General features: G+C 38.4%; 1 protein-coding gene across 1 annotated transcript in view; it reads left to right on the top strand.

The window, feature by feature from the left end:
* LOC129831724 (GDNF family receptor alpha-4-like) overlaps nt 1-12,354 on the top strand; it is a 512,247-nt gene that overhangs the window by 373,118 nt on the left and 126,775 nt on the right. Inside the window, exon 2 of the mRNA XM_055895115.1 lies at nt 6,002-6,277. Within this exon, the coding sequence (XP_055751090.1) occupies nt 6,002-6,277 (276 nt within the window). The remainder of the gene's footprint in view (nt 1-6,001; nt 6,278-12,354) is intronic.

Genomic DNA, 12,354 nt, shown 5'->3' with positions numbered 1-12,354 from the left:
CCAAAGACTGTGGGCTCTCCTTCAACGTGTCAGACTTGAGTAAAACATTTAAACGTGTTAACCCTCGCAAGGCTGTCGGCCCATTCCCAGCCGCGTCCTCCAGAGCATGCGCAGACCAGTTGGCTGATGTGTTTACGGATATATCCTATCCCAGTCTGCTGTTCCCACATGTCCACCACTGTTCCTGTTCCCAAGAAAGCTAAGGTAACTGAGCTAAACGACTATCGCCCCGTAGCACTCACTTCCGTCATCATGAAGTGCTTTGAGAGGCTAGTCAAGGAACATATCACCTCCACCCTACCTGACACCCTAGACCCACTTCAATTTGCTTACTGCCCCAATAGGTCCACAGACGATCCAATCGCCATCACACTGCACACTGCCCTAACTCATCTGGACAAGAGGAATACCTATGTAAGAATGTTGTTCATTGACAATAGTTCAACATTCATCACCGTAGTACCCTCCAAGCTCGTCATTAAGCTTGTGGCCCTGGGTCTCGACCCCGCCCTGTGCAACTGGGTCCTGGACTTCCTGACGGGCCGCCCCCAGGTGGTGAGGGTAGGTAACAACATCTCCTCTTTGCTGATCCTCAACACTGGGGCCCCACAAGGGTGCGTTCTGAGCCCTCTCCTGTACTCCCTGTTCACCCATGACTGCGTGGCCATGCACGCCTCCAACTCAATCATCAAGTTTGCAGACGACACTACAGTGGTAGGCTTGATTACCAACAACGACGAGACGGCCTACAGGGAGGAGGTGAGGGCCCTCGGTGTGTGGTGTCAGGAAAATAAACTCACACTCAATGTCAACAAAACAAAGGAGATGATCGTGGACTTCAGGAAACAGCAGAGGGAGCACCCCCCTATCCACATCGACGGGACAGTAGTGGAGAAGGTGGAAAGTTTTAAGTTCCTCGACGTACACATCACAGACAAACTGAATTGGTCCACCCACACAGACAGCGTTGTGAAGAAGGCGCAACAGCACCTCTTCAACCTCAGGAGGCTGAAGAAACTTGGCTTGTCACCAAAAACACTCACACACCTTTGCAGATGCACAATCGAGAGCATCCTGGCGGGCTGTATCACTGGTATGGCAACTGCTCCGCCCACAACTGTAAGGCTCTCCAGAGGGTAGTGAGGTCTGCACAACGCATCACCGGGGGCAAACTACCTGCCCTCCAGGACACCTACACCACCCGATGTCACAGGAAGGCCAAAAAGATCATCAAGGACAACAACTACCCGAGCCACTGCCTGTTCACCCCGCTATCATCCAGAAGGCGAGGTCAGTACAGGTGCATCAAAGCAGGGACCGAGAGACTGAAAAGCAGCTTCTTTCTCAAGGCCATCAGACTGTTAAACAGCCACCACTAACATTGAGTGGCTGCTGCCAACATACAGACTCAAATCATTGGTCACTTTTATAAATGTATTTAATAATAGTATCACAAGTCACTTTAATCATGTTTACATATCCTACATTACTCATCTCATATGTATATACTGTATTCTATACCATCTACTGCATCTTGCCTATGCCATTTGGCCATCGCTCATCCATATGTCTTTTTGGATCACCTTATATTGTGTGTATAAGGTAGTTGTTGTGAAATTGTTAGATTACCTGTTAGATATTACTGCACGGTCGGAACTAGAAGCACAAGCATTTCACGACACTCGCATTAACATCTGCTAAACATGAGTATGTGACCAATAAAATTTAATTTAATTTCATTTGACTCTCTCTACCTCTCCTCTTTCAGTTCAATTCAAGGCTTTATTGGCATGGGAAACATATGTTAACATTGCCAAAGCAAATGAAATAATGAATAAACAAAAGTGAAATAAACAATAGCAATTAACAGTAAACATTACAATCACAAAAGTTCCAAAATATTAAAGAAATTTCTGTCATATTACGTGCAAATAAAAATAAATGAACATAAATATGGGTTGTATTTACAATGGTGTTTGTTCTTCACTGGTTGCCCTTTTCTTGTGACAACAGGTCACATCTTGCTGCTGTGATGTCACACTGTGGTATTTCGCCCAGTAGATATGGGAGTTTATCAAAATGGGGTTTGTTTTCGAATTATTTGTAGATCTGTGTAATCTGAGGGAAATATGTGTCTCTGATATGGTCATACATTGGGCAGGAGGTTAGGAAGTGCAGCTCAGTTGGGTCTAATTGTGTTGCTGTCCTGGGGCTCTGTGGGGTGTGTTTGTGTTTGTGAACAGAGCCCTAGGACCAGCTTGCTTAGGGGACTCTTCTCCAGGTTCATCTCTCTGTAGGTGATGGCTTTGTTATGGAAGGTTTGGGAATCGCTTCCTTTTAGGTGGTTGTAGAATTTAACGTCTCTTTTCTGGATTTTGATAATTAGTGGGTATCGGCCTAATTCTGCTCTGCGTGTATTATTTGGTGTTTTACGTGGTACACGGAGGATATTTTGGGAGAATTCTGCATGAAAAGTCTCAATTTGGTGTTTGTCCCATTTTGTGAAGTATTGGTTGGTGAACGGACCCCAGACCTCACCACCATAAAGGGCAATGGGTTCTATAACTGATTCAAGTATTTTTAGCCAGATCCTAATTGGTCTGTCAAATTTTATGTTCCTTTTGATGGCATAGAAGGCCCTTCTTGCCTTGCCTCTCAGCTCGTTCACAGCTTTGTGGAAGTTACCTGTGACGCTGATGTTTAGGCCGAGGTATATATCGTTTTTGTGTGCTCTCGGGCAACAGTGTCTAGATTTGTATCTCTCTCTCTCTCTTTCTGCCTCTCTTCTCCCTATTTCTCCCTCATCCATTCCCTCTCTCTCTGCCTCAGTCTCTCTCTCTCTGCCTCTCCCTCTGTCTCTGTCTCTCCACCCCTTCAGTCTCTCTCTCTGCCTCTGTCTCTGACTCTCGCTACCGCTCTCTGCCTCTGTCTCTCTCTCTCTCTCTCTCTCCTTCTTGCTCTCCCTCATCTCTCTCTCTCTCTCTCTCTCTCTCTGCCTCTCTCTCTCTCTCTCCTTTTTGGTCTCCCTCATCTCTCTCTCTCTCTCTCTGCCTCTGTCACTGACTCTCTCTCTTCCCCTCCCTCTCTCGCTACTAATTTGCAGTAGCTATAAAAAGAGCCTTTTGGTTTGTGTTGGCCTGGGATTCAAATAAATCACTCATGATAATTGGGTTGGGAGTCTATCTCTGTCGAGTTGCTGAGTGTCTTCATTTCTCTAAATCTTCCTGTTCATCAACGGTAGCAAGATTTCTACTATCAGAAACATGACATAACTCTGCAGAAACATGACATAACTCTTCAGAAACATGACATAACACTTCAGAAACATGACATAACACTCCAGAAACATGACATAACTCTTCAGAAACATGACATAACACTCCAGAAACATGACATAACACTTCAGAAACATGACATAACACTCCAGAAACATGACATAACACTTCAGAAACATGACATAACTCTTCAGAAACATGACATAACACTCCAGAAACATGACATAACACTTCAGAAACATGACATAACTCTTCAGAAACATGACATAACACTCCAGAAACATGACATAACACTTCAGAAACATGACATAACTCTTCAGAAACATGACATAACACTCCAGAAACATGACATAACACTCCAGAAACATGACATAACACTCCAGAAACATGACATAACACTTCAGAAACATGACATAACTCTTCAGAAACATGACATAACACTTCAGAAACATGACATAACTCTTCAGAAACATGATATAACACTTCCAAAACATGACATAACACTCCAGAAACATGACATAACACTTCAGAAACATGACATAACACTTCAGAAACATGACATAACACTTCAGAAACATGACATAACACTTCAGAAACATGACAAAACACTTCAGAAACATCACATAACACTTCAGAAACATGACATAACACTCCAGAAACATGACATAACACTCCAGAAACATGACATAACACTTCAGAAACATGACATAACTCTTCAGAAACATGACATAACACTTCAGAAACATGACATAACTCTTCAGAAACATGATATAACACTTCCAAAACATGACATAACACTCCAGAAACATGACATAACACTTCAGAAACATGACATAACACTTCAGAAACATGACATAACACTTCAGAAACATGACATAACACTTCAGAAACATGACAAAACACTTCAGAAACATCACATAACACTTCAGAAACATGACATAACACTTCAGAAACATGACATAACACTTCAGAAACATGACAAAACACTTCAGAAACATGACATAACACTTCAGAAACATGACATAACACTCCAGAAACATGACATAACACTTCAGAAACATGACATAACACTCCAGAAACATGACATAACACTTCAGAAACATGACATAACACTTCAGAAACATGACATAACACTTCAGAAACATGACATAACACTTCAGAAACATGACATAACACTTCAGAAACATGACATAACACTCCAGAAACATGACTTAACACTTCAGAAACATGACATAACACTTCAGAAACATGACATAACACTCCAGAAACATGATATAACACTTCCAAAACATGACATAACACTCCAGAAACATGACATAACACTTCAGAAACATGACATAACACTCCAGAAACATGACATAACACTTCAGAAACATGACATAACACTTCAGAAACATGACATAACACTCCAGAAACATGACATAACACTCCAGAAACATGACATAACACTTCAGAAACATGACATAACACTTCAGAAACATGACGTTATTAGTCCTAACCCATGTCTGCTATACTGTTGTCTGTTTGTAGCTCTTATTGACCTCCTGCGAGGCTGCCCTGAAAACGCAGAGCACCTTGTAGTAGTTTTTGTTAATGTTTGGACACATCTCGGGCCCCATGCTCTCTGGGCTGTTATATGTGGGAGGAGAAGGACAAAATAGGTTTTTAACCTCAACAATATTTCCTAGTTAAACAATTTATTGGATTTATTTATGGATTTATGTAGTCTTTATTTATTCAGGAAAACCCCCATTGAGGCCAGGGTTTCATTCACAAAAGTGCCCCGACCACAATAACACAACAATCAAATACAATGTGACACACGATATCATGAGCAGTTCCTAACATGTACTGTGTGTGTGTGGACTCAAAAAGCAACATGGTCTCAGAGCACTTTGTATTATTCTGTACGTAAATCCAAGACTCTTCATTTTGTATTATATGTATGATATGTTACATATCACCTAGTACTAACCCGTAGTATCACCTAGTACTAACCATTAGTATCACCTAGTCCTAACCCGCAGTATCACCTAGTACTAACCATTAGTATCACCTAGTACTAACCCGTATTATCACCTAGTACTAACCCGTTTTATCACCTAGTCCTAACCTGTATTATCACCTAGTACTAACCCGTATTATCACCTAGTCCTAACCCGTATTATCACCTAGTACTAACCCGTATTATCACCTAGTCCTAACCAGTATTATCACCTAGTACTAACCAGTATTATCACCTAGTCCTAACCAGTAGTATCACCTAGTCCTAACCAGTAATATTACCTAGTACTAACCTGTAGTATCACCTAGTACTAACCAGTAGTATCACCTAGTACTAACCTGTAGTATCACCTAGTACTAACCTGTAGTATCACCTAGTACTAACCAGTAGTATCACCTAGTCCTAACCAGTAGTATCACCTAGTACTAACCCGTACTATCACCTAGTACTAACCAGTAGTATCACCTAGTCCTAACCAGTAGTATCACCTAGTCCTAACCCGTATTATCACCTAGTACTAACCAGTAGTATCACCTAGTCCTAACCAGTAGTATCACCTAGTACTAACCAGTAGTATCACCTAGTACTAACCCGTATTATCACCTAGTACTAACCTGTAGTATCACCTAGTCCTAACCCGTAGTATCACCTAGTCCTAACCCGTTTCATTCCTCTGTACTTCCATCTGAAACTATTTTAATGAGTGCTGTCTCTTCCTCAGGGCTCGCTGTGTCTGCAGGGAAGGACAGAGACTGTCTACAGGCTGGGGACACTTGCTCCAGTGATGAGGCGTGCAGCCCTCGCCTACGGACGCTGAGACAGTGTGTGGCGGGGGACGGCAGTGTGAAGCTGGGCCCCGGGGCCAGGAACCAGTGTGAGAACGCAGTCACGGCCCTGCTGTCCTCCCCGCTCAACGGCTGCCAATGTAAACGAGGCATGAAGAGAGAGAAGAACTGCCTCAGTATCTATTGGAGTCTGCACCAGTCTGTCGCGCATGGTGAGACTATAACACCATAACATCTATAGTACCAGTCTGTCGCGCATGGTGAGACTATAACACCATAAAATCTATAGTACCAGTCTATATAACACCATAACATCTATAGTACCAGTCTGTATAACACCTAGCCCTAATATATAGTACCAGTCTATATAACACCTAGCCCTAATCTATAGCACCAGTCTGTATAACACCTAGCCCTAATCTATAGTACCAATCTATATAACACCTAGCCCTAATCTATAGCACCAGTCTGTATAACACCTAGCCCTAATCTATAGTACCAGTCTGTCGCGCATGGTGAGACTATAACACCATAACATCTATAGCACCAGTCTATATAACACCATAACATCTATAACACCAGTCTATATAACACCATAACATCTATAGCACCAGTCTATATAACACCATAACATCTATAACACCAGTCTGTCCTGCATGGTGAGACTATAACACCATAACATCTATAACACCAGTCTGTCCTACATGGTGAGACTATAACACCATAACATCTATAGTACCAGTCTATATAACACCATAACATCTATAGCACCAGTCTGTATAACACCATAACATCTATAACACCATAACATCTATAGTACCAGCCTGTATAACACCTAGCCCTAATCTATAGTACCAGTCTATATAACACCTAGCCCTAATCTATAGTACCAGTCTGTATAACACCAAGCCCTAATCTATAGTACCAGTCTATATAACACCAAGCCCTAATCTATAGTACCAGTCTATATAACACCTAGCCCTAATCTATAGTACCAGTCTGTATAACACCTAACCCTAATCTATAGTACCAGTCTATATAACACCTAGCCCTAATCTATAGTACCAGTCTGTATAACACCTAACCCTAATCTATAGTACCAGTCTGCCCTGCATGGTGAGACTATAACACCATAACATCTATAGTACCAGTCTATATAACACCTAGCCCTAATCTATAGTACCAGTCTGTATAACACCTAACCCTAATCTATAGTACCAGTCTGCCCTGCATGGTGAGATTATAACACCATAACATCTATAGTACCAGTCTGTATAACACCTAGCCCTAATATATAGTACCAGTCTATATAACACCTAGCCCTAATCTATAGTACCAGTCTATATAACACCTAACCCTAATCTATAGTACCAGTCTGCCCTGCATGGTGAGACTATAACACCATAACATCTATAGTACCAGTCTGTATAACACCTAGCCCTAATCTATAGTACCAGTCTATATAACACCTAGCCCTAATCTATAGTACCAGTCTATATAACACCTAGCCCTAATCTATAGTACCAGTCTGTATAACACCTAGCCCTAGTCTATAGTACCAGTCTATATAACACCTAGCCCTAATCTATAGTACCAGTCTGTTCTACATGGTGAGATTATAACCCCTAGCCCTAATCTATAGTACCAGTCTCTATAACACCTAGCCCTAATCTATAGTACCAGTCTATATAACACCTAGCCCTAATCTATAGTACCAGTCTGTATTACACCTAGCCCTAATCTATAGTACCAGTCTATATAACACCTAGCCCTAATCTATAGTACCAGTCTGTATAACACCTAGCCCTAATCTATAGCACCAGTCTGTATATCACCTAGCCCTAATCTATAGTACCAGTCTGTATAACACCTAGCCCTAATCTATAGTACCAGTCTGTTCTACATGGTGAGATTATAACCCCTAGCCCTAATCTATAGTACCAGTCTATATAACACCTAGCCCTAATCTATAGTACCAGTCTATATAACACCTAGCCCTAATCTATAGTACCAGTCTGTATAACACCTAGCCCTAATCTATAGTACCAGTCTATATAACACCTAGCCCTAGTCTATAGTACCAGTCTATATAACACCGAGCCCTAATCTATAGTACCAGTCTATATAACACCTAGCCCTAATCTATAGTACCAGTCTATATAACACCTAGCCCTAATCTATAGTACCAGTCTGTATAACACCTAGCCCTAGTCTATAGTACCAGTCTATATAACACCTAGCCCTAATCTATAGTACCAGTCTGTTCTACATGGTGAGATTATAACCCCTAGCCCTAATCTATAGTACCAGTCTCTATAACACCTAGCCCTAATCTATAGTACCAGTCTATATAACACCTAGCCCTAATCTATAACACCAGTCTGTATTACACCTAGCCCTAATCTATAGTACCAGTCTATATAACACCTAGCCCTAATCTATAGTACCAGTCTGTATAACACCTAGCCCTAATCTATAGCACCAGTCTGTATTACACCTAGCCCTAATCTATAGTACCAGTCTCTATAACACCTAGCCCTAATCTATAGTACCAGTCTGTATAACACCTAGCCCTAATCTATAACACCAGTCTGTATTACACCTAGCCCTAATCTATAGTACCAGTCTGTATAACACCGAGCCCTAATCTATAGTACCAGTCTATATAACACCTAGCCCTAATCTATAGTACCAGTCTATATAACACCTAGCCCTAGTCTATAGTACCAGTCTATATAACACCTAGCCCTAATCTATAGTACCAGTCTGTATAACACCTAGCCCTAGTCTATAGTACCAGTCTGTATTACACCTAGCCCTAATCTATAGTACTAGTCTGTCCTGCATGGTGAGACTATAACACCTAGCCCTAATCTATAGTACCAGTCTATATAACACCTAGCCCTAATCTATAGTACCAGTCCGTATAACACCTAGCCCTAATCTATAGTACCAGTCTGTATTACACCTAGCCCTAATCTATAGTACCAGTCTGAATAACACCTAGCCCTAATCTATAGTACCAGTCTGTATTACACCTAGCCCTAATCTATAGTACCAGTCTGTATAACACCTAGCCCTAGTCTATAGTACCAGTCTGTATTACACCTAACCCTAGTCTATAGTACCAGTCTGTATATCACCTAGCCCTAATCTATAGTACCAGTCTGTATTACACCTAGCTCTAATCTATAGCACCAGTCTGTCCTACATGGTGAGATTATAACATCTAGCCCTAATCTATAGCACCAGTCTGTGTAACACCTATCCCTAATCTATAGCACCAGTCTGTATATCACCTAGCCCTAATCTATAGTACCAGTCTGTATTACACCTAGCTCTAATCTATAGCACCAGTCTGTCCTACATGGTGAGATTATAACATCTAGCCCTAATCTATAGCACCAGTCTGTATATCACCTAGCCCTAATCTATAGCACCAGTCTCTATAACACCTAGCCCTAATCTATAGTACCAGTCTCTATAACACCTAGCCCTAATCTATAGTACCAGTCTGTATAACACCTAGCCCTAATCTATAGTACCAGTCTGTATAACACCTAGCCCTAATCTATAGTACTAGTCTGTATATCACCTAGCCCTAATCTATAGTACCAGTCTATATAACACCTAGCCCTAATCTATAGTACAAGTCTGTATAACACCTAGCCCTAATCTATAGTACCAGTCTGTATAACCCCTAGCCCTAATCTATAGTACCAGTCTGTCCTACATGGAGAGACTATAACACATAGCCCTAATCTATAGTACCAGTCTATATAACACCTAGCCCTAATCTATAGTACCAGTCTATATAACACCTAGCCCTAATCTATAGTACCAGTCTGTATAACACCTAGCCCTAATCTATAGCACCAGTCTATATAACACCTAGCCCTAATCTATAGTACCAGTCTGTATAACACCTAGCCCTAATCTATAGTACCAGTCTATTCTACATTGTGAGGAGAGGGGGGTTGGGAGTTACAAGGGGGGACATGGTGATTACTTGTCTTTTGTTGAGCAACATTTTTTGTGGAAGCACACAGTGTCCCTCTCGCCATCAACTCCGTTGAGATAAATGGAGTTTCCTTGTAGGCCTCTTTAGCAGGTGAAGCCATCTCTACAGCCTGTTGCCTGTTTCTGAGTATTTTATTAAGGAATGAGAAGCAATGTGGAGTCTGTTTTCTGCTTTTCATTAAATCAGGCAAAGCTGTTCTTTATATAGCCTAAAATGCATGTGTTCATATGGGCAGAATATTATATATAGGCTATAGTATACTGAATTTATATCAGTTATGAAAATACACAGAATATAATATATCGGCTATAGTATACTGAATTCATATCAGTTATGAAAATACACAGAATATTATATATATATGCTGTAGTATACTGAATTTATATCAGTTATGAAAATACACAGAATATTATATATAGGCTATAGTATACTGAATTTATATCAGTTATGAAAATACACAGAATATTATATATAGGCTATAGTATACTGAATTCATATCAGTTATGAAAATACACAGAATATTATATATAGGCTATAGTATACTGAATTTATATCAGTTATGAAAATACACAGAATATTATATATAGGCTATAGTATACTGAATTTATATCAGTTATGAAAATACACAGAATATTATATATAGGCTATAGTATACTGAATTCATATCAGTTGTGAAAATACACAGAATATTATATATAGGCTATAGTATACTGAATTTATATCAGTTGTGAAAATACACAGAATATTATATATAGGCTATAGTATACTGAATTTATATCAGTTGTGAAAATACACAGAATATTATATATAGGCTATAGTATACTGAATTTATATCAGTTGTGAAAATACACAGAATATTACATATAGGCTATAGTATACTGAATTCATATCAGTTATGAAAATACACAGAATATTATATATAGGCTATAGTATACTGAATTTATATCAGTTATGAAAATACACAGAATATTATATATAGGCTATAGTATACTGAATTTATATCAGTTATGAAAATACACAGAATATTATATATAGGCTATAGTATACTGAATTCATATCAGTTATGAAAATACACAGAATATTATATATAGGCTATAGTATACTGAATTCATATCAGTTATGAAAATACACAGAATATTATATATAGGCTATAGTATACGGAATTTATATCAGTTATGAAAATACACAGAATATTATATATAGGCTATAGTATACGGAATTCATATCAGTTATGAAAATACACAGAATATTATATATAGGCTATAGTATACTGAATTCATATCAGTTATGAAAATACACAGAATATTATATATAGGCTATAGTATACTGAATTTATATCAGTTATGAAAATACACAGAATATTATATATAGGCTATAGTATACGGAATTCATATCAGTTATGAAAATACACAGAATATTATATATAGGCTATAGTATACTGAATTCATATCAGTTATGAAAATACACAGAATATTATATATAGGCTATAGTATACTGAATTTATATCAGTTATGAAAATACACAGAATATTATATATAGGCTATAGTATACCGAATTCATATCAGTTATGAAAATACACAGAATATTATATATAGGCTATAGTATACCGAATTTATATCAGTTATGAAAATACACAGAATATTATATATAGGCTATAGTATACCGAATTCATATCAGTTATGAAAATACACAGAATATTATATATAGGCTATAGTATACTGAATTCATATCAGTTATGAAAATACACAGAATATTATATATAGGCTATAGTATACTGAATATATATCAGTTATGAAAATACACAGAATATTATATATAGGCTATAGTATACTGAATTTATATCAGTTGTGAAAATACACAGAATATTATATATAGGCTATAGTATACTGAATTTATATCAGTTGTGAAAATACACAGAATATTATATATAGGCTATAGTATACTGAATTCATATCAGTTATGAAAATACACAGAATATTATATATAGGCTATAGTATACTGAATTTATATCAGTTATGAAAATACACAGAATATTATATATAGGCTATAGTATACTGAATTTATATCAGTTATGAAAATACACAGAATATTATATATAGGCTATAGTATACTGAATTCATATCAGTTATGAAAATACACAGAATATTATATATAGGCTATAGTATACTGAATTTATATCAGTTATGAAAATACACAGAATATTATATATAGGCTATAGTATACGGAATTCATATCAGTTATGAAAATACACAGAATATTATATATAGG

This window comes from Salvelinus fontinalis, chromosome 33 (assembly GCF_029448725.1).
Source record: "Salvelinus fontinalis isolate EN_2023a chromosome 33, ASM2944872v1, whole genome shotgun sequence".
Lineage (NCBI taxonomy): Eukaryota > Metazoa > Chordata > Actinopteri > Salmoniformes > Salmonidae > Salvelinus > Salvelinus fontinalis.
This window is presented reverse-complemented; position numbering and strand designations above follow the sequence as displayed.